The 25140-nt window shown below is 33.4% G+C and overlaps 2 protein-coding genes across 2 annotated transcripts; one reads left to right on the top strand and one right to left on the bottom strand.

Moving 5' to 3' along the window:
* Nucleotides 1-10621: 10621 nt before the first annotated feature.
* LOC117793964 (putative odorant receptor 92a) lies at nucleotides 10622-12315 on the top strand. Its single transcript, XM_034634430.1, has 3 exons — nucleotides 10622-11430; nucleotides 11845-12043; nucleotides 12103-12315. The coding sequence occupies exons 1-3, from the start codon at nucleotides 10622-10624 to the stop codon at nucleotides 12313-12315; spliced, it is 1221 nt and encodes a 406-aa protein (XP_034490321.1).
* A 3518-nt stretch (nucleotides 12316-15833) lies between these two features.
* On the bottom strand, nucleotides 15834-16484 carry LOC117792553 (39 kDa FK506-binding nuclear protein-like). The gene is made up of 2 exons (XM_034632743.1): nucleotides 16084-16484; nucleotides 15834-16011 (listed from the first exon to the last, which is right to left on the bottom strand). The coding sequence occupies exons 1-2, from the start codon at nucleotides 16442-16444 to the stop codon at nucleotides 15878-15880; spliced, it is 495 nt and encodes a 164-aa protein (XP_034488634.1). The 5' UTR covers nucleotides 16445-16484; the 3' UTR covers nucleotides 15834-15877.
* Between the last annotated feature and the right edge of the window lie 8656 nt (nucleotides 16485-25140).

The raw sequence follows: 25140 nt of genomic DNA, 5'->3' as shown, positions 1-25140 counted from the left end.
ACGATCTGACACAGTTTTTGTTGGCCATTCTCTCAGCCTTTGCCTTCACGCTTACGCTCACACTAACACACACACACACACATATCTCTGTGTGCATCCTGTCCCCACTGCTAACACTCTTGGCCATCCTTTTGGACCAACATTGGCTGACTTGGCGTGCCAGCGCGCTGACAGTAAATGCTGAAAATTGAGTGCAACTTGTCGTAACTTTATTTCAAATATATGCGGAAAGGACTAACCAGACAATGCACAACACCAACACACACACACACACACACAGACACTCACTATCATGCTGATATGCCTGCAACAGCATAACGTGGTGTCTGCTCGTTCAGGCGACAAAATTTATTAAAACTCTTCATGCAAATCTTTATGACACAGAAAACAGAACTAAACAAAGTAGCATTTTAAAATTCAAGTTGAAAATCCTTGATTTCAACATAGCACCTATTTTTTCAGCACCTATTTTTATGCAAAACGTAATTGTTAAATTAGGATTTAATTCAAGCATTAAAAAAATACAATTTTCGCAAAATATTTGGAGAACTCCGATAATCCAAATATTTGCTGTGTATCAAAATAATTTGTGTGTAGAAATTATGAGAAATTGTGAGAGATTCTGTACTTTCTCCAAAAAAAAAAAAAACCGGGATAGACTATAATATAGTCACTATATTCGAGATCTCGATTATAGCATAACCGATTCACAATATATATTAATTTTATCTATGCAATTTAAGCTACTACACTGATAAAAAAAATGTTCTAAAATTAAGACTTTGGTCTAAAAACCAGGAATTTTGGTCAAAAAATTGCGTCGAAAACATTAAGTTCTTAAAGGTAAAAAACACATCTTGGTTTTGAGAAAAAAAAGACCAAGCTCTTATTATAAGAATTAATGTAATTAAAATTTAGTCAACAAATAAAAAAAACAAGGAAGATTCAGTGATTTTTGTAAAAAAAAAAAAAATAAAACAAATGCGTTGAGAATAAATTTGCTTTTTTTCAGTAGAGCAGCAGCGAAATACTTAAGAAATAATAATTACCACTTGAAATGATAAATAACATTTCTATAAACTTTGTTAAAAATTAAAAATGTTTAACTGAACTTTATAAAAGTTAATGTGTTTTCTGAGGTTAACTTTGACTTCAATTTGAGTCATATTTTAGTAAAGATCGTCGAGTTTATCAGCTCGGATGATACTCTTTATTATTCTTTGGTTAAGCAATCTGAAGTCCGATGTACAAAATGTACTCGTCTGAGTGAAAATATAAAAATGTGTAGTCAGTATTTATTTTTTTACTTTCATTTACTCTCGCTCAAGTTCATTCGACAATTGAGTGAAAATCAATTTGTCACTTTTGTCGCCTGCACAATAGCACGTGTTGTTGTCTCTCGGTGTGTGAATGTATGTGTGTGTGTGATGTTAAGTGTTTTGCAACAAAGTTTTTGCGTGCTTTTGTCTGACGACTGCCGCCGCCTGCCGCTTGATGGCGTCTCGACCATGCCCATTTTTCCACCCCATTCCCTTTCCCTTTCGTTTACCCATTGCCCATAGATCGCTGTGGCATTTTCCTCGCTCTTCGCCCCATGACTCAGCTTTTGGCCAAGAGTCGTCTGCATAAGCCCAGTTGGTTGACTGTTAACTGTCGCCTATCAGCCAGCCAGGCCAGGATATCCAACCATCCAGACCACTGGCAGTACGATTGTCAGACCGTCAGGCACTTTGTCGCTTTCACTCTGCGGTAAATATGCATGCGAATACGTACACTGATAAAAATTAAAGAACCGTTTCTCAAATCAAGAATAATTGTCTGAAATATTATATTTTTAATAAAAAGACAACTTTAAAAGATAAGTACAAAAAAATACAATAAATAAGTGGCCTAGATGCTTTCTCTTTATATTGAACCCCTTGTTTTTCAAAGTGTATGTCTTGCTGTATATGTGTGCGGAATGAATGGTAGTTGCATTTGTTGTAGTCATAAGTTAACTGCAAAATTGCTTAAATTTTATGTGGCAACATTATGGCATGTCCTGCTGTTGCAAGTTGCAAGCCTGCAACATATCTGACTTTAACTTAAACTTAAAGATATTCTTCTTCTTCCACTTTTAGACTGACCCGAGGCGTTGCCATCCAACTAACTCACCAATCAATTGGCAATCAATGAACAAACTTCTGCTCCATCTTCATCTTCAACGCTAAGTCCTAGTTCGAGTTCGAGTTCAAGTTAAGTGTCCATCTCTTCATTTCGAGTCCGAGTCCGAGTTCGATTTCGAGTCCAAGACCATGTCCATCGTCAGCGTCGTCGTCATTGTGTAGGAACAATAAATTGCAAACATTTCCACTCTGGCCATTGAATTGTACAACGCGCACAGTGTGACAAAGTACTCAAATAAACGTAATAACATTGATATTAATATTCTTTTCAACTTTTATATGCTAATTGAGAATAATTCTAAGGTCAACTTTTTCAATGTCTAGTTACCTTGACGTACAATTTATAAAAATTATTGTCAAATTGAAGCCACTAAAAGTTGTAAGCGAAATCTCCAAATATATCTTTCTAAAAAAATGTATACAAACTATTGACTTCAACACTTTTTGTCATATGTAAAATTTTGTAGAGCAATTTCAACAAACTGTTTTGAACAAATATTGAATAATTTTTTTATTAATACGGAGAAAATTATTTCTTTAAGAAAATCTTTGTTGGTAGAAAAATGTTAGAGACAAGCTAAAGGGCTTTTGTTTCGAAAAAAAAATTTATATTAATTAAGTCCGTTATCCACTTCTTACGAAACAGGCACGAAATGTAATACTCCAAATAGCTTTTGTAGATAAATGAAAAAAAAAATATTTTTTCGGATAAAAAAATGTTCTTGTTTTCTTGACGATAGGTTTAAGTTGACGCTAAATAAATACATAAATTTAATTATATTTGTGATGAATGCGCCATTTCCATTGTCAAAATTATGTTGCAGCTAAACATAATACTGGTTGAAAGTAAAAAAATATTAAGTAAAAACGTAAGCATTTTTATTTTTCTGTAACAACAATATATGAATGTATTAAATTTTTTAACTGACTAAACTGATGCCACCCACTGTGTTGTACAGCGCTAACTGGTCCGACTGGGTGATTGGATGATTGTATTGGTATGGGAAGTTGCCTGCTGGCGCCAAGTATCAATAACCAGCCAGAGATGCAGCCACTGTACTTGTGTGTGTGTGTGTGTGTGTGTGTGTCTGGGTGTGTGTGTATGGGTCTGACCGTGGTACAATTTACTGGATATTAAGTGCGACGGATATGGGCAGTCAGCCATTTGATTTCATTTGCCATTTAGTTTAGTTACCGCCGTGTCTTTGGCCTTACCTTAAGCAACAAGATGGATGCGTTGCTTGCACGCAATTAACGCGTCGTCTGCAGGACACTGCAACGCACAAAGAGGCATTAACTGTGCCACATTCATGCTCTACTAAGATATATAAATGGAGAAGCATATCTGGCACCAGAGGTATCGAGGCATCGAGGCATCGAGGCTTCCCTTGTGCCAAATCGTGCATTAAACGATTTTTCTTACGCTTTGTTGGCAGATTTTTTATGCATACCAAAGACTAATATTAGTTCATCACTTTCTTCACTCTCTCTCCTAGTCGCTCCCATTGTGTGTCTCTCTGTTGACTCTGCTGGTTGCCCGGCATTCCAGAGAGCAGGCAAGTAAGTAAACCAAAGGACCACGCACAGCAAAGAATTCGCCTGCCTCGGGTATCTCCTCATGCCATTCCTAATTTCAGTCTCGTTCCCATTCCGAATCCTCCTCAGTGGAACATCAAAAATGTACATCAAGTGAGGACTTCTTTGAGTTTGCATATCCTTGCTTTGGCAACCAATTTGAATATAGTTAAGCGAGCAACAAAAAATATAGAATGCATTTCTTCTCACACAAACGCATCGATTTGCGAATGCTCTAATTCTTGAAACTAATTCATGCAGAGCATTTTAAAGCTTCAAAGGGAGGGATAGATGAATAAAAAAAAAAGTGAATGTATATGATAGAGAGCATATCGGTTAATAGAGCTGTTATGTCTATGAAGTCAGTGAATCGTTAACGAACGACACTCAAAAAAGAACAGAAAAAAGGGTATGCTAACGAGAGAGAACAAATTAAAGTGTTAGTTCAGTTCTTTTAAAGGTCTTTAAAACGTTAACGAATAACGGACAAAGAATAATTGCAAAATGGTATGCTCTCGAGAGAGTAAGCATGACAAATTGAGAGAGACCGAATTTTCAATAGTCATAATTGAACAGTCAGTTAAAAGTTAATGAATAGCGTAGTTAAAAATTATAAAAGTGAGAAGCGTAAGAATTGAAACACAAAATTTCGGTACTTATACTATAGAAGTTTCCTGGATTTAAGCAACAATTGCATATATATTCCTAATTCCTCAAATCAAATCGGAAGCTAAGAGCTTTTTTCAAGCTCTTCAACTAAATCATAAATCCCCGGAAAAGTAAGCGTATGTGGAGAAAAAACCAATCGTTTGTATGGCAAACGCTGGGCGAGACCTTCAAGGTACCGTTGCCCGGAAGGCAACATCTGGGACAGGGTGTGGATCCTTTGAAACTTAACACAATGCGAGGTGAACGACGCTTTTGGCCTTTCATACTTCAATCTAAGAAAAAACTAAACCAAAAAAAAAATAAAATAAAAAAAAATGAAGAGGAAAGGTAGGAATTTTTGTGATTGGCTTTTACATTGAAAATACTCGCACATACATACATATATGTACATACATATGTATCTCTCAATGCGCCATGAGTGATGGCTTCATTTCGGCCTGTTTCGATGCTGCACTTCCTGCAACGTTCCAGAGATCTACACATTTTTTGTTACGGCTTGCTTTTAGTAACTTTTGTGGTCAACACAAAAAAACAAAGACGACAACAGGACATAAAACATTTTTCAAAAATATGATTGGCATTGAGCAGAAGAGGGGAGGAGGCTTGTCTGGGATTATATGAATCATTCGTAAATGAAACGAATTGTTGTTCAAACATAATTCCTTTAAACAAACTCCGACCATGTTTTACACATTCCATTCAAAGAACTTATCTCCTCGATAGCTCTTTATGCTTTTATTAAGCATTTTACAAATATCTCAAATTCGCTTTTGACTGAGAACTTGACCTCACTTCGATCCAGTAGAAGAATTAGGTTTAATTTTGATTGGCCAGACAAGCCCTTTCTTTTGATTCACAAAACTTGAAAGCATTCAACAAAAATTCTGGAGTCGAAGATTAAAGAAAGACTTAACTTCTGACTTTATAAAATCATAGGATAATTTTAATTCAATTTTCATTTTGCGGCGTAAATATATAACAAAGTCGGTTAAGCAATTATTAAAGTTTTTCGTTGCATACACTGATAATATGTGTTTTGGTCTCAAGACTTAATTGTCTTAAATATATATATATTGTATTTTTTATCACGTTAAAAAAAATTTTATTTTTTAAAGACAAATTTCGCTCCTGTAAAGATTAGCAATCCAATCTCTATCAAGGGAGTGAAATTTTCAGAAATATTATTAGGTTTTGCCAAAGAAGATCAATAAAAAAAAAGAAATGGAAATTTCGTCGATGTGGACTTTTTTTTAATTTGAACTTTTTCAGAAAAAAAATTATAGCATTTTATTAAATTTTTAAGTTACTTTCCTATCGTGATATGGATAACATATGTGTGTTACCTTCACATTTTCCCATTTCATGAATTCAAAACATGGGTTTATTTTTATTTTATAATTTAAACAATTTCATGCAACTCTATTGTTTCGAATGTTGCACAATTGAGCGGTATATTGTTTGCTGACAACAATCACTGTGCGTATCATATAATGACATTGACATAACTTCATTGTCGCTTTTGACATACACATGCACATTCTGCACTTTTTAAGAAATAATGCAAATATGGCCAATAATTCTGATTGTGTATTTTATACAAAGTTTGCTTGTAAGTTAAAACTGATAATGCGACTAATTAAACGAATGAATGGCAATAACGTGCAATTAATAATTGCCGTAGAATGCATAACTTATGAATTAATATGTATATATGTGTAAGCATTTAAGAAAACTTTTCATACAGATGGATGCAGTCAAAACATCCTCGATGTTGCATTGAAGCTTAGAGTAGTTGAAGTCTTTAAAAACACGATTTTTTTTAAATCGCCTATAATGTTATCAAGTTTAAGTAAAAATAAATTTAATAATTCCCACATGAGGATCATAAAAAAACAAAACATTAATTTAAAAGTAACATCAAAAATCGGAAATTATCGAGGTCAGTCAATTCCAATCGCTACTGGGAATTTTATAAATTCACTCTAAAATCCAATTTTTACTTACTTTGGTAACTTTTTACTTCGACATTTTGTTTAATTGCATGTAATTATTTTTTTTAAGAAGAAGTTCTTTATTTTAATAGGAAGTTCAATTGATTTTCATGTGGAAAGCATTTTTAATAGTGACGTAAATACAAATTTTAGATCGAGTTTTATATCGATATAGAATATCGCATCCGCGAAAATCGAGTTGTCGAAATTTCGATATATTTTAACATCACTAATTTTTAATATATCATGATGTGTCCTTTGAATTTATTCTACTTGTATCCAAAAATTTAGTTAAAATAGTTTATTTTTACAAATTAATAAATTCTGGCCAACGTTATTTAAGTACATACCATTACGTAGAATGCAAGTGAATTAGGCGCCATCGAAAAAAATTAAAGATTGTGATTTAAGACTCACTTTCCGCAGTCAATTTTGTTGAACAATATACAGTTATAATACAAAAAAATGAAAACATGGTCAGAGCCCTTTTTACTTTACAACTTTTACCATGTACTGCACCCTCCCAGATAAAAAACAAATAACAAAAACAAACATATCAACAAACAACCGACAACAGAACAAAACGGCGATTATAACAAAAAACTTTGTAATATCAGTACTTAATAAACAATAACAATATGCATTAATTATGAACTTTATTTAGTGTGAAAAATAATAGTTTTGACGCAAGCAAAACCAAATTAAAAAGCAACAAATAAACAATCTGGAATAAAAACGAGAGGAAATAGCGAAAAAAAATGCTAGCAACTGGCGTCTGTCAAAGCTAAAAGCTATAACCCTTCGGCGTTGCCACCATGTTCCATTTTCATGCTTTGCCATATTGCATGTGTGAAAGTCGAATGTTGCAATTTTGTCTCAATACCAATTTATCAATAGTTCCCAGCACCCTCTCTCTATCTTTCTAATGCATACAATCAACAAAAAGCAAACCCCTTTATGAAAATATCAATCATAAAACATTGAAAAAACCTTTATTTATATTCATGTATATTACATAAAATTGCAAACATAAGCAGCTTATACCCTGTAATCATAAAATGTATAAAGGAATTTATGACAATATCCTCAACAATCGCAATCATGGACACAGCAACGATGAACGTTGGTTGAAAGTTCCTGCAAACGTTAAATATAAAATTCAATTGTATTATCGAACAAATCAAATCATTGTAAAAGTTAAATTGAAAAACAAAGACACATTTTGCATTTCAGTTATGGTGATTGCTAGTCTGGAAATAAATTTTACAATGACAAGTAATTCATTTTAATTAGCAACTTCGTATTGCAAATATAAATCTCGTCATCGTTTGAATATTTGCATTGTTAAAAGTTGATTTACACATTCTTTAACCATATTTACTTACAGATATAGGAGAAAGTTTCATTTAAAATGTATATTAAATGCATTCATATATATAAGAATTATGTAAGTGCAAATATTGGTCTTTTTAAATGATAATTAAAATGTCATAAACTATACAAAACTTTCTCTGAGTATCATCCAACTGAAGCCTTTCTCTTTTTATACCCTAACATCAAGTGATATTTCGGTTATTCAATGTGATTATTAACATTTTACGAATTTAATGGCAAAACGGCTTTTCCAATACTAATAATAATAATACATTGTTTTCAGAATATAATTTATTTTAAGTTTGAATTTATTTATTGTGCTTTAGCTACACTTTCTAAATAGTCAGCTAACTTTCTACCTCCATCTACTTTAGCTTCTTTTCCTGTTTCAGTTACATTGCCTTTACTATTTTAAGGCACACAGCACATTTTGTATGAAGCAGTGTGAACAGCACATCGCGAACCAAGATAATTCTAAATCCGCCTCAGGAATCTCTTTATTATAAAACAACTAATTGCATATTTGTAAAGTGTGGCAGCACTCCTTAGGTAGTTTGCAAAAAATATGTCAACATTTGGTAATGTTTCTATCTGAATTGTAGGCTAAACGCCTTTTGCCAAGCAAATCGCGATCTACATTTTATTTTTGCAAGCTTTAAGGGTATTCAAGTTTCGGTATACTATATTTACTATATCTACTTTTTTTCAATTGTTATTTTATGCTTGGCTATGTTAAACAATTGTAACATAAAAAACTAAATGATAAATTCTCTACATAAACTGAATTATATTATTCAAATGCATACATATGAACATACAAATATATAAATGGTATGCATGTGAACAATTGGGGTTAAATTTATGCATGTGACACAGAGGGCTAGACATTCTGGCCGCAAGTTTCTAATGACGGCGTTGAAAATTTAATTGGGAAACTTTTACTGCAGATGGAGCGTAAGATAAATAAATCAACAAAATATCAATGCTTGTATTTTTCGAATGCGTTCCACACGAATTGAATTTTTGCAACACCAACAGCTCAACGTTAGTTGAACTTACTTTAAAGACAAACTTCTTGTAACTTTACATCGATTGCAGAACTTTACAGTGCTTTGTTAAGTTCCTCTGATTGCAAATACTTCCCGTATTTTTATGTTTTCACAAATTCATAAATTTTATGGAAATCTGAGCAAAACTTATTGGCAACGCTTGACTTAAAGGCAACTCTGTAAAGACAGCTGATCCATGAAAAACTTAGGCTGACCGCAACTTTCAGTTTCAACTTGTGTTAAGTTTGCAAAATCATTATATGTTTAACTAAAATACTTGTAAGTATTAAGAATCATTATTTTAACAATGGAAATTTAGTTTGAATCCCTTGACAAATAATTATTTTCTTACTTTTGTACTTTTAAAGTTTACAAATTTGCTTCATGATGATCACAGCTCAAATTTTGACAAAAGGACGTTGATGAAGAACGTTAAGTTTTACTTTAAGTTAAAGCAAATTTAAAGTCACAGCTCAATGATACCAATAATACCTCGACTGACATCTGTATCAGCTTGATGTAACTTTATGGCAAGTCAAAGCTTCACCTTTACCTTGGCTCGCGTGACAGTTAAAAGGAAAAGCTTCATGCATAACCAAGACTGTCCGAAAGTCAGTCAGTTAGTCGACTGTCATATTCAATGCTTCTGAGCCGCATCCAAATGAATAATTGAAACGTTTGAACGAAACTTTTGAGGCGCGTCAACATCAAAATGCGACCACCACTTTCTTAGCCGTCAAATGGTCCACGAGCCAAAAACCCAACCAAAACACAAAGACATTTATGCTCACTTTGAAAATCTGAATGGCAACCGCATCGCATCTCATTCAAGAAACAAAATCGCAATCATATTTGCCAAAATCGCTCAAGGGCTCTCTATCTCGCATAGTGGCCCTTGCACTTGATTTTCCCCAAAATCGACTTTGATGTCTCCCTCCTCCTTAGATGCTCAACTATTTTCCTGCTCTTGGGAAATTGTGTAACTTATCTTTCAATGCCTCAGCTGCCTACTAAGTATTTATCAAAATAATACAATAATTCCTTCGGCATAATGCTGTTGTCTAGACTTTGCTTGAAACTGTTACATTTTTTCTCGCATTTAAACGAAACAATTTTTATGATTTATTGGGTAAAAGTGAAATTGCGTTTTAAATAGTATGATATTATGAACAATAGTTAAATATAATTAAGTTCATTATTTATTTACCTATGAACTGGCTAAATAACAACATGCAGGATTAAGTTCTGAATCTTGATTGATCGAAGCCTAATCATCGTCTAAATTTTTATTAAGAATAAATAATAAGTTAAGAATTTTATTTTTATTAAATTTTGAATGAATAGTCTTAAGGAATTTTTTGTATTATCTAAAACTTGTAGTAAACTTTAATATTTCTTTTACAGATATTACGTCGTAGACTGTTAGTCGACTAAGTTGAAGTGCGATTTATATGAACTGCACAGCGATGAATTTCCATAACCTTATTTTGGATAAAATTTCGTATGCAAACTGAAGCTTAATAACAGCATTAAAGTTTAACTATGAGTTACGAAGGTGTGCTGTTGATGGTGAGTCAAAGCAGGTGTCTATAATTACTTAATTAGTTAGTTAGTTGGCCAACGAGCTGGAGGCAAAACAAGTGCGACAACTGACCCAACTGTCCAACTTCCCTCATGAGAATTTCATGTTAACCAAATAATGCGGCGGTGTTTAAAACAAAAAATTAAACAAAATTGTCTATATAAACCAGGGCGGGCAATAATATGCCACACATTCAATAAATAACAGAATATCAACATGTTCGGGTTCATGAAGAAAGTGAAACGAGATGTGTTCACCTTTGAGGATCTCACCCGTTTCCCAATGGTCTTCTATAAGACAATTGGTGAGGATCTTTATTCGGAAAGGGATAAGAACCTGTTGCGACGTTATTTACTACGTTTTTATCTGGTTCTGGGATTTCTCAACTTTAATGCGTATGTGGTGGGTGAGATTGCCTACTTTATAGTGCATATAACATCGACGACAACTCTTTTGGAAGCAACGGCTGTAGCGCCGTGCATTGGCTTCAGTTTCATGGCCGATTTCAAGCAATTCGGATTGACGGTGAATCGAAAGATATTGGTTAAGCTATTGGATGATCTGAAGGAGATATTTCCCATGACAAAGGAGCAACAGGAAGCGTACAATGTGGCGTTCTATAAAAAGCATATGAATCGTGTCATGTGGCTTTTTACGATACTCTGCATGACGTACACATCATCGTTTAGCTTTTATCCGGCAATCAAATCCACCATTAAGTATTATTTTTTTGGCTCCGAAATATTTGAACGAAATTATGGCTTTCACATTTTATTTCCGTACGATGCCGAAACGGATATCACCATCTATTGGATATCATATTGGGGATTAGCGCATTGCGCCTACGTTGCCGGCGTATCCTATGTCTGTGTCGATCTAGTGCTCATTACGACCATCACACAGTTGACCATGCACTTTAACTATTTGGCCAATACACTGGAGGACTACGACGGGGATGCTCACACCGATGAGGAGAATGTGAAATTTGCACAAAATTTGGTTGTCTATCATTCCCGTGCATTAGAGTAAGTACATACATTAAAGTACAATCGTGATAATTGCGAAAATAATAGACTTACAGATTGTCTGTAAAAGCTAAAAAATAGCCGAACAAAAAAAAAATTATTTTCTTTTATGTTATATCAAATATTCTTATTTTTATTTATTTTTGTGTTTTTAATTGATTAATACAATTTATTTTTAAATTTAAATTTAAAACAGCTTATATCTTCATTTGCTTTAATTTTGCTTCAGTTTGATTGTTAAATTAGATTTGTTTCAAACTGATCAATTTTAATACTATATATATTAAATAATTAACTATTATTTTAAATGTAAATAATATCAATTGAAAACACGAGTATTTCTTTAATTTTACAATATATGGTTTAATCAGTTTTGTAAGCGTACAGCGTATTTATTTGTTTAATATTTTGCAGTCTCAGCGAGGAGGTGAACAACATATTTAGCTTGCTCATTCTCTGGAATTTCATAGCTGCTTCGTTGGTTATTTGCTTTGCGGGCTTTCAAATCACCGCCTCCAATGTTGAGGATATTGTGCTCTATTTCATATTCTTTTCGGCATCATTGGTTCAAGTCTTTGTGGTCTGCTATTATGGCGATGAAATGATTTCATCTGTGAGTAATTTGATATGATATTAATTGACAATATAATTTTTTTTTTTTTTAACTTGTAGAGCTCTCGCATTGGTGCGGCCGTCTTTAATCACAACTGGCTGTCCTGCAGTTCAAAGTACAAAATGATTATGCGCTATATAATGATGCGTAGTCAGAAACCCGCCTCGATCAGACCTCCCACATTTCCGCCCATATCGTTTAATACATTCATGAAGGTCATCAGCATGTCGTACCAATTCTTTGCCTTGCTACGTACAACTTACTATGGATAAAGTCGATTATCTATTTAAAATATGCATATCATGTAGAGACGAAAATAGTACAACAATTAAATAATAAAACATAAAACAAATTTTAATTAGTTTTGAAATATTTATGTCATTATTTAAATAATCTTAGGTTGAAATTGACACTTCAAAGATGCAGTTAATTAAAATTTTAAAAAATGTTTATAGTATGTTATGTCATAATTTTTCACTTATGTCTTTATAGCAAATCTTCAGATTGTTTCTAGTATATTATGGAGTTTATTTTTATATTATTCTTCGATTAGCTTCAAAAATATATTTATAAATCCTTAAACTATTTTTAATCATATGTTAGTTTTACGGATTTTGGCAAATAAAACCGCACAGGCTACCCTTCTTATTCATTTCTAGAACAAAAAATAGCATTAATATTCACCTATACTATATGTATAGTAACATACTTAGTTCTCCTTCATTAATGTGAAGTAGATGAAGTGAACATGGGAGCTCTCTTGTAATTTCCAATGAACTCTGTTGTTCAAAAGCCAATTAACAAATTACCAAGTGAAGATGAAAATAATGACTACTTAGTTAGACTGATTGTCTGTATATGTGTGGTAACTACAGTAACTGCAACTTCCAAGTGCATCCATCTGTGTCAAGTAGGGATGAGTTTGTTGTTCTTCGTCTCCTTTTCTGTCTTATTAAATAATTATGTGGGCTTGTTTGCTAATGTTAAATTTGCATATTTAGTTATTTGATTACAAATACTTTCTATGCAATTAGGAATTTATTATGTGACCACCTAACTAGACATAGGACATTTTCACACTTACATAAGTTCGAGTTCGAATTGCAATGGCTTCACATGGCGTATGCGTGATGTGTGGAAAATGTAATGTTTTTAACCACAAATTGCTTAACTTATTGTCATATCAATTTTAAAGACATGCAACTAAACTTTAAATCGAATTCATTAAAGTATTTACACAAACAATAAGTTACATACAGCCGTATACTTATATTCACATGTACTCTATAATACCCTGTAAGCATTCATAAATTTGAGTATCTGCCACATATCGATAATACACATTCATTTAATTCACAAAGTTTTAAAATGGGAAATTATTATATGGGATATGATTATTATAATATTTTTTTAACATATTCATGTGTCCCAAGTCATACGAGAATAATAACTTTACTTCTGTAAATAAAAACAAATAAACAAATTACTTCAAGAGGTAATTATTCTAATTTGTACTACTAAAATATAACATTCATTCATTATGAGTAAATTATTTATAAATTCCACTACAGTTTAAAAAAGAACCGTAACGCACGAAAATAAAAAAAATCGTTTTCTATCGGGTTGCATAAGCCGAAAGGTTTGTATATCAGCCTTTCTAATAGGGTTTCCCCTAGTCGAGCACACTCAACTGCAATTCTTACGTCTTTATAATAATGTTTTTGTGTATGTTGATACATTCAATTGCAGCTGTCAATGCCATTTACGTTGATCTTATAATTTTTAATTGCATCTCAGCAATTTATAAATATTTACTCTCCACACACCCCCAATCACACCTTAACACTCACTCGACCAATCACCCATCTGCTTTCGAATAAATCAATAAATGTCAAAAGCAATCAAAGTCCATAAATCTGAATGGATATAATTGTCTCCTCTTCCTCTGTATGTAAAAACTTTGGGTGCCATAATAATAATAACCATTGCTGACAATATATAACAGGCTTATGCACTTTGACATGCGACTCTCAGAAAAAAGTGACCACGAAGGATATGCACTCACATAAAGTTAGAAATGCTGCGGTTTTTCTGGACGAAACATTACGAACAAGTTTAGATAATATCACCAAAAATGTTTAGAAATATATACAAAAAAAGGAAAGTAAAAGAAACAAGGTGACCATGGAGTACCTGAACTGTACTCAATGGATTTCCTATCAATACCGTCTAACATACATTTATGCATAAAGTTAATAAATTGATTTGCAAGTGAGATGGAAAATCATATCTGGTAGTAAAAAAATACTTTCTTAGGTTTTATAAAAAAAAATGAAGGGTAATAAAGTTTAGATCATTATATTTCTATCAACTAAGAACATTTTGCAAAAAGTTGGAGATAAAATAGAGCACAATCGTAATTTATTTTAATAATTAATTAAACTTGTATAAGACCTGTTTTCAAATTTGTTAATGCAAGTCTGAAAAAAATTAATAAAAATCCGATGGGAACAGTTTACAAGATTATGTAACTTATTTAGCTATACTCAGTCATGTTTTATAAATATTTAAATTAATTTTTCTCAATTCAAATAAAAATACAATTTTGCAAGTGTATTTTGGTATCGGCATTCAATAAATACAATTATTATAGTTAATTATAGAGCCGACTGTTTTTATTGAACAGCATGTCAACAAAAATGCGAATAATTTGTCTGTTTTGTGACAAAAGAAAACAAATCTAATCGAAATGAAATGTGGAGTGTGTGCAAAATTATAATTATTGTAAGAAGGCGTTAAGGATGAGTTCAGCATTGCTTAATGGCCTGGTTAACAAATACAACACACAATCATACCATATGCCACATACCAATGACAATCCAAATGTCAATGCTCAGTCCCCAACTGGGACCGAAGTTCACTTCCATTAAAAACTTGAAATTATATTTTGCTGCCTGGCACTTCAAACCGAATTTGTACTAAAATGTTGTTAGCTAAGTAGTTGTCGACATCATCATTGTTGTTGTTGTTGTTGTTGTTGTCCTTTTGGCGGTTTCAAGTTTGTTGCACGTCAGCCACAACCTCACTCCAACACACATGCCACATCATACATAGTTGAAGGTCCCAAATGTGCCACTAATTTGTGGGCATGTGTAATGCCTGCCACACTTTTTATGACCGACTTCTAGTTGCTGAGGAATCCTTTAAAGCATCATCTTATGTATACAGAACACGTGCCAGCTGACAGTTATTATCAATTTGGGTGCCTCAGCTGTAAGTGTGTGTGTGTGTATGTGTGTATGGCTTTGCAGGTACAGTTGTGTATGATTTCTTAACCTAGTCCAGCACTCGATTAAAGAAGACAAAGTGCAACTTGAAAGGGAAATATATCTGGGTACTAAACTTCATATATGATAAAAGGAAAAGTAATGTTCAGTACACTGAAGTCTTGATACTCTTGCCGCGTACTGCAGATCTTAAAAAAGTTTTAAATACAATACAAAATTAGATAACTCTTTTCCATTATTAAAATTACTGAAAGTACTTTAAGGATTAAAACAGTTTTTCATACAAAACTTAATGTTTGACCGATCGTAGTCCAATTTTATATTAATGAAAAAATATTATACAGGGGAAACTACACAATTTATCAGCATGATTGAGATCTTTAGTATCTACAAAGTTAGCTATATGATATAGCAATTCGATCCTCCCGATTCCAACATATCTGTACAAAGTCGCAATAACATGAACTTACCAAAGCAACCCAAGAAATAAGACAAATCTCTCAGCAAATGTAAAGCTGATTCACATATATTTAAGATATGATTAAAATCAATTATCCTCAATATTCATTTTGACATCATAGCCATCAGCGTCTTCAGTGCCCATCTCCATGTCATCATCTTCATTCGATTCTGAATTTGGACCCTGGCCTATTGATAGTCTTAACTTCTTCTTTGGCGGTCCTGTTTCATCGAAAATCATTGGGTTATCATGCGGAATATTGTTAATAAGTTAAGGCATGCGAATGATATTACCATTGTCGTCATCGCTTTCCTTCTCCGATGCATCAGATTCTTCTTCTACCTCAATGCCACCATCGTCATAGTCGTCGTCATCATCATTAACATCGTCATCGGAATCATTGCCAACACAAGGAAGTGTATAGCCCACTAGTGTAATGTCCCCTTTGCCAACGATATGAAAAATTAGCTTATCGCCCTTCAAGAAGTTCAAATCGAGATCCCTCTGCCGTACAGTATGTGTTAAGGATGCCACCTCCGACTTGTTCGAATTGACGGTCAAATAAAGCTTAGCATATTGACCACTCTCAAGGAAGGCACTTGATAAGTGAAAGGCTCTCGACACCTTTTGAATATACTTAAAATTCGGCTTCATTGAATGTCTATGTTATGCTAACATATCCAACTGAACAATAGAAGTTTAATTCTGAAACAGTTTACAAATAGCCTGCTTTTTATGGTAGAACGAAAGTTGCTGTGACAGAAAGAATTCTGCTCCCAGGGTCGAAATTAACTTCTTTTTTGGGATTATTTAGTGTTTTCTTGATAGCTCGATAAATTCTTAGACTTATCGATACTTCGTAAACATAACAAAGAATCAAAATGAAACAAATATCGGTTTCGTTTTCGGTTCCTGCACGACAACAAAATATATATATATTAACATAAATACATATGGTACATTCCACTACAAAGTTTATCTGGTACTTTGTTTATTTTTTCGATTATCAAAAAGCAACAATTATACATATATTTCTATATATAAAGGAACTGTAAATTAACTCTGTAATTGATAGAGGCCTGATGGTTATTTTATAAAAACCTGGACAACATTTTGGGAAAAAATGTACCAAAAATTGAAAATGTTTTTTTTTATTAAGAACTGATAAAATTGATGATAACCCTTTTATAAATGTATATGTATCATTTTAAAAAATTGACTATAACCACAAAGCAACTAACCTTAAGAGAATCCATCCCATACAACTGAAAGTACCATTGAGTCTACTGGTGAAATTTAATATGGACCTTTAGAAAACGGACCGTTCTTTTCTTCAGGTCCATAATAAATATTACAATGGACTGAATATTTGATGCGGACACTTTCAGTTGTATGTGATATATTCTCTATAAGTTATTTGCTAAGTTTGTTGTCAACACCATATCCTAAATATTTAACTATTGAATCAAAAAATATATAGGGCTTTCACTTGACAGTGGCAACATGGCAGTGAGCACATGTACTGAAAAATTTCCTGCCAGGGTGCTAGACCCAGACCCTTGACTACGAAAAGTCAGGCACATATGCCCATATAAAGATGATAAAAAACACGATTAAAAGTCGATAATTTCAATCGAAAGTAATTATTTTTGGCATTTCTAGTGCGAAAGTTTTGACAGCACTAGTTTAGTGCATTTAAAGCATTTGTATGACTGCAGGAAGTGTTTGATTTGCCAGTGGAAACAACAAAAAATTAATTCTCATATTTTATAAATATATAAATCGTAAATAATGGGTTGCATCGAATAAAAATAAATAAAAAACATTGAAAAAGTTTCAACTCTTCAAACCAAATTATAAAACTGAAATACAAATTCCTGGGCAGGACTGAAATGTAAAGGAATGCTCACGATTTCAGTAATGCACATGTGCCCGCTGCCATTCTGCCACTGTGAAGTGAACACCCTAATACAATTCCATTATTCTTGACTCATTTAAGATTGTATATTAACTGTGATTATTCCAAACCACATGAAATGTATTCCTTAAATATTTGAAAAACCTATACCTATGTTTTTATGCCCTGTGCCCATAAAAAATGGGCAAAAAAGGGTATAATGCGTTCGGCAGAATGTATGGCAGAAGGAGGCGTGGCAGACCCCCCAAAGTATATATATTCTTGATCAGTATCAACAGCCGAGTCGATTGAGCCATGTCCGTCTGTCCGTCCGTCTGTTTAAAAGCGTCGATTTCAGAAACCATAAGAGCTAGAGACATCAAACTTGGTATGTAGGTTCCTGGATACCATACGCAGATGAAGTTTGTTTTTATTTTTGGATCGGACTATTATATCATATAGCTGCCATAGGATCGATACGTTGAAAATTAAGTTTTAGCATACAAAAATTAATTGTTTTTTGAGATATCTTAACCAAACTGATAGTATATACATCTTAGCTGGTATTATACATCTTGAAGAAATTTGGTTCAAATCGGTCTAATATATCATATTGCTGCAAAAAAAAAAACGTTCAATCGAAAATTAAATCTTAGGTATGAAATATGTTCTGGTTTTTTGAGATTTCTTAACCAACCTGATAGAATATGCATTTTACTTAGTTTTGTTCATCTTGACAGAAGTTCGTTCAAATCAGTCGACTATATCATATAGCTGTCATAGCACCGATCGGTCAAAAATCAAGTTTTAGTATGAAAAAGTTTTTTGTTTTTTTTTAGATATCTTAATCAAACTAATAGAATATGCATTTAAGTTGGCAGAGCCCCCTTGTTTCTTAAGCAGAAAGACACATTATTATATTAAGTTTACTATCTGAAAATTTCACTTCGATCGTGTAGAAATGTTCCACATTTAACTATTTTCAGGCGTAGTTAAAAATTCTTCTTATCATAGTTCATACAGGATATTTTCTATTCCCATACACAACCTTACTACATATTTTTCACTTTTTTCTCTATTGCCTATGCAAATTTACTCGTTAAATGAATGTGCAATCCTCTTTCTTTTGGTCGCCCCTTTATTTCGTCTTTGATTACCCCTTCTTCTACCCCTTGTGTTGCATAGTTTTGTGAGTTACCCGCATTTGTTGTTGCACCCATCGGCTGCCTGTGCTTCATTTGCCACACAAAGGCGTGGCAATTTTGCTTGCTGGCCAGCATATTTGTTTCTGTATCTGCATCTTAGGCAAACATTTGCATCCATCGAAAGAAACACTCACACACACTCACACACACACAAACACACAGAATTGATGAATGTACAAGCAAATGGTAGAAATCGTTTAAAAGTGATATTTATTTCTTTTTGAGATTGTCATGAGCGTTGTCTCAAATGCTCAACAAAAGAAGCTTTTTAAAAAATTTTAAAAATGCTTTGCCATAAGGGATTTAAGTTTAAAGATTCTCTTGTGAGAAGAGTGCGAAACTATAGGTAATATGATTTTACTAATATTCAATTAAATCAAGTTTAATTGAGTTCAAACTCATTTTTATAAGATTAGCTTTTTAATTTTCAGTTTTTCACAGCTGCTCCTTACAGAACTTATAACGTGGCCATAAAAAATAAAAGAAATTCGGTCAGGTTCGAGTCTGATTTCGATTTGATTTTGATTTATTGTTTTTGTGTGTTTTTTAGAAAAAAATTACTTAACTATACTTCAGCATTTCAACTAAAAAAATAATCTATATTTATATTTTATCCATATATTGTATTATATGTATACAGGAAAAGTTCCGGTCGGTTTTGGCCGCTATGAAGGGGCTAAGGAACATTAAGCTGAATCATGAAAATAAGTTTAAGACGAATATAAAAAGGGAAGGATAGTGTTTGAATTAAACGAAAATTTTTAATTGACATTGTTAATAAGACTCGCGAGAAAGAAGGGTTGCTGGCGAAGTTGTGTGGAAAGCTCGGAAATAATCATTATTTGAGCATTGAATTAATTTTGTTTGCTGAACAAAATAGCACGGCAATTGTTTGTTTTTATCAATTTTGATGAACTTGCTTATTGCTCGTGAGCTTGTTCAGTGTTCACTTTCTGTGAACATTTCTTGGGGATGTGTAAATATGACAAGTAGTGTTCACATTTACGGCAGTCATTTTGGCTTGACACAGCGCTGTTAGGCTGCAAACATAGTGTGCGCTGAGACGAAGATGAAGACGAAAAACTGTGTACAGCAAATCATATGAATTCGCTCAAATGTGTTCGTAGTGCAAGCGAAGACGAAGATGAAGACAAAACGCAAGCTGTCGGCTTCAAACAGTGCGGTACTAAATTTGAAGCAGAATCGCTTGCGTTTGTCGCCGTTACTTTTTAAATTTTTTGCGTTGCCTGCATTTGAAAAATCTTTGAGCAGGCATTATCGAACTTTGATAAAATTGGCCTGTTGTTTACTTAGAAATGGCTTAATTTTTAACAAAAAAATAATCAAAATTATCGATTTTACGTATATGGTATTCCAAAAAAATTTTATTATCTTTTGGCAGCACATCATATCCGACTCGAATTAATTGGGTAGACTCGAAATGAGGTTTTCCTTTTTAATTTTAGTTTAAAAACAAAATATCTTGCAAAAAATTATCTTCATCAGATGATAAAATTATTGTAATTGCCAAAATAGCGCAGCATATTCGGCTTACACTATGCACAATTCGTCTTCATCTTCGTCTTCGTCTTTATGCTTGCAGCCTTAAGCACAATTTAAGTGACGCCAATGTAAACATATTGACTGGTGTTTCATGCTGTCAGAAATTGTCGCAGAATATGATGCCGCAGTGTGTCCCTATGTAAACGCACCATAATAGTGCGTTCTCACTGCATCATAATGTGAATAATGTAAAATATTTTGACGCTTTGCGATGCCTTGCGATATCTTTCAAAAGTGTTCACATAGGCGTCAAAAAAATTGTGCGTCACACTGTTGTGAGATGCAAAATTCGAGCCTCGTAAAACCACCCAATCGATCACAATGTTCACAAAATTGAACATTGAACAAGCTCATAAGAAAAAAACAAGTTCCACAAAATTAATAAAAACAAACAATTGCAATTGCACATGTTTGTTGTATGCGAATCAGCATTGTGATCAGTCCAAACTTTTAAAATCGCGATTCAAAGTATGCCAAGGATGCGTCTACAAAAGGACGCAGTTGACAAAACAACAGCTTGAAAAACACATATCGTGTGGACTAATAAGTTCAACACAAAAGGTGGACCACGATATCTTTGTTTTTAATTTACATTTATTGCAGCTTTCACAAGTTTGTCAGAAATCCGAGCTCAGGTTTCTATGAGATCGTGTCTTTTCTTCGGCTCATCATCCTCATCCCAATAACAGCACGTGCCACTAGCTTCGCCTAATATCGGGAAACCATTTCTTTCTGCAAAATAATGATAGAAAAATACACGAAAACACAAAAAAATGAGCATATTTACCTATTTTAATATGCGTAAATAAAAAAAATAAACATACTAAAATGATTCCTATTTGTTTCTATAAAAAAAAATTATCGATACAAATGAGAAAAAAACACAATGTGCAGAAAAACCAACTTGCTCGATGTTAATTTACAATAGGATTGGGTTCATTCGAGCTACTTCAACTGAAACAGCTGTTCAAATAATTCGTATCAAAACCGCGAGAGCCTCGGTCACAAAAAAATTTGCGACGGCATGTGAAACTGGTGTTCACATTGGAGCGTAACATTTTTGTGACTCCAAATTGTAGTCGCAAAGATTTTGACGTTCACATTGCTTTGAGACGTCGTGATGCTGCCTTGCGAAGCTTTGTGAGCCAGTGAGAACGCACCATAACTCTATTTCCGGAATACCCTTAATAGGAATTTCTTATACGATATTTTTTCAACTGAGTGCGGGCTTCGTGAGAAGTATATCTGTTTATTTATTGACACAATCTGTTAGCTTTTTAAGAACAATGTGAACTGTCTTGACACTTTCTGGCGTCTTTTAATTTAATAACTACAAAGAAAACATTGCTAATTATAGTCGAATTGTGCAATAAATGATGAAAGGAAGAAAAAAAATATGTCTCTTGTCCTTAATATATGGACGGCACTTCCCGAAATGGGTCTATGACAACTTCAAAAAAGACAGAGCATCAGGAGCTCATATAATTAAAATAAAAAAATAGCATTATAAAAGCGGAAGCAATTACAGTAATTAATAAATACAAACAGAACAAGGTCATCTATAAGAATTAAGTTAATCAATTGCCACAGAAAGCGAAACCAAACGAAAATCTCTCAAAATTTCATACAACTTTGGAAGATAGGTTTCGTTTTCTGGGGCACCCCTGAATATATTGAAAATATATTTATGAGAATAATTTAATTATTTTAGGTATATACGTAGTGTACAGAAATAGTAGTAGTATTAAATCAATAGAAATAAATTAAATTTCTTTATGATGGAACTGAAGACGGTAGAGTCACTTCATGTTAAAACCCCTCAACATCTAGGAGATTTTTTTTTATAAAAGCCTTGATCTATTTTAATGGAAATTTTAGGCAACTCTTGGGAAAATTCTCCCGCTTTTATGTGACTGAATTCTCCCTAACCCCCTTCCTAGTATGCCTGTCATTTGAAGAGTATCATATCTTCGACATTCTGTCGATGACTTTTCATTCTGTGTTCCTCTTTTGACTTGCTGACAGGAGGGGAAGATCGGAGTTGCGTATTCGACAATGTTGGGAAGCCATTGCCGTCTGCCTTTTGTGGTCGTATTTTTTATGTAAATGCATTGCAAGATTTTCCTCTCTGTTATTTTCGACAATTTGCATGCGTCTGCTGACAGCTGCGGTAACTTTTACTGCTAATTGCAATTCGTGCCACAAAATATTTCATGGAATGCCCCATGCAGCACCAATCGAAATGCGAAAACAAACCAAATTGTTGCAAATTATCACGCACACCAAAAAAAAAAAAAGAAAAAAATTGTAAAAAACAAAAAACAAACTATTTAAAGATTTTTGAGCAACAAAGCTAAATTGTTGCTGCATCGTGTATAATATTACTACTTTTTGTGTCGTTCTTGTGTCAGTTGATTCGATTTAGTTCAATTTCCCTAGACGATATTTCGAATTCAATGTGAAATTTAGTTTTAAAAGTTTGTAGTGTTTTTGTTGCAATTCAGGATACACATATTATTTTTAAATATATTTATAGCTATAGAAAATTCTTGCGTATTGAAATAAAGTAGCAACTTTAATTAATTACACTAGGCAACAGCCAAAAAAAACTGAGTCCAAACCCACTTTTTTTTTCTAGATATGGGGCCCAATATGACGAATTTGAAAAATTTCTTACTTTTCCTTAAAACTAATGAATATATCTGTAATTCGTGCTCACACAGTTTAAAACTTAAACCAATAGTTTTGTAGCTATCAATTTAATTAAGTAAACTATGATTTTTTTTCCGTGTAATTTATACGATTTTTTCAAGGAAAATTAAAAATAAAATGTCTGACTTATTGTATTTGTTTCTATCTATGTGGCTATATAAATATATAGTCGTTGGCTAGTTTTTCCGTTTTCAAGAATTTAAAAGTAAGGAAATCGTATAAAATTATCAAAAAAATCATCATTTTTTTAATTCAAAAATTGATAGCTGTAAAACTATTGCCTTATATTTAAAACTGTGTACACATCAATTACAGATATATTCATAAGCTTTCAGAACACGTAATGCATCTCAAAGCAACTGTAGGCGGATCTCTAAAAGCAACTAAAAATAAAGTCGAAATTAAAAAAATAAATTTAAAAAAATTTTTTTATTCATATGGGGCCCCTTATCTATAAAAAAAAGGTGGGTTAGAACCCAGTAGCTCGAAAAAAGGTCAATTTTGTTGCCAAGTGTTACAGGACTTAATATTTTTAAAGTTAAATTTAAAATAAGCTAACTTTTTCAAAATTTAAGCTGACATACGTATACTTAGTTGTTCTCCACACAGCTCTATAGAAATGTCGAACACAGTTTGACTTCAAATTTACCGGCTTTAATACCGAGCTGATCCGTTTAATAGCATCGTCTGAGTGCAGACACAACTCGTGCACTGGCAGCTGAATCAATTTGAGCTTGCCATCGATACAATTACCAAAGAAAAAAACTACAAAATACCAACGGCAAGTTGCCGGTCAACGGCGGTCACTGACTGAAAATGACAGCACGGCAGCAGGTTGCAGATATATGTATGTATGTAGGTAGCATGGTGCATACTGCATGCTGCACGGCGCAGCTGACATCGTCTCGGTTGTCGTCGTCGTCGTCGCCGTCGTCATTCGGCCAGCGGCAGTAAAGAAGCTTTTTGCTCTCGCTTCATAAAGTACCGCACAAATTTTACGCGCAACGCCCAACTACTCAACACCATGCAACCTCCAGTTGGTGGCACTACCTGGACTACCTAGTGAAGCAGGCTGACCCATATGACCCCCAACCAATGAACTGTTTTTTCTTTCTGTCTCTCTCTCTCTCTTTCCCTCTTCAGCTGCTGCTTGTTTGTTAAATTGAACAATTTATTTTATTTTATTTCGTTTGCAGCTCCTGTTGGCGGCAAGGATATCCTGCCGGCTAAAAAGTAAAAGCAACTGCATAAAGGACAACTGCAACAGAGCTAGAACAGTTAGATGGAAAAGAAAGCAAAAGGCAGCAATACTACTAGTTGTTTAGCATTTGTTTGCAGCTCTTTTGTTGCAGATGAATGCGCCACATTTCACTTGCATTTTATTTGCAAACATTTCAGCAATGCTTTTCGCCTTTTTATGCCCCGTCCATCGTGTGGCAGCAACAGCTCCGGTAGGCGGTATGCCGCACAGTTCACACAGCGCACCAATAAACTTTGCTAACGAGCCAAAAAAAAAAAAACTAAAACCTATCAAAGTGACATAAAGACCTTAAATTACCTGTGAACCACAAATGACAACAATTGCGGCAACCAATTAAAAAATGTGTTTGCAATTGCAAATAGCCGTACATTGAATACTCTTTTATAAATGTGCATAGTACACGTTGGGTAATCCGCACTAATTGGCAACCAATTCACAAAAAAAAAAACAAATTAAGTTAGTTTTATTGAAGGACAAACGCCATCTCTTAGAGGGCAAAAAATTGCTGAATTTGAGACATGAATAAATATTCGCTTTTATCGGCATTGTACACTGAAAAAAAATACCAGCTTCTAAAATTAAGAACATTGCTTATTTATTCAAGAATAAAAATCTTAAATTGTTAGGAGCGTATAAATTTGTACTATTTTCGTATCAAACAAATGGTGTCCCCGTGGTGGTTAGAGAAACCGCTCGTAACATATTAAAATAA

Source organism: Drosophila innubila, chromosome X (genome assembly GCF_004354385.1).
Source record: "Drosophila innubila isolate TH190305 chromosome X, UK_Dinn_1.0, whole genome shotgun sequence".
NCBI classification, from domain to species: Eukaryota; Metazoa; Arthropoda; class Insecta; order Diptera; family Drosophilidae; genus Drosophila; species Drosophila innubila.
This window is presented reverse-complemented; position numbering and strand designations above follow the sequence as displayed.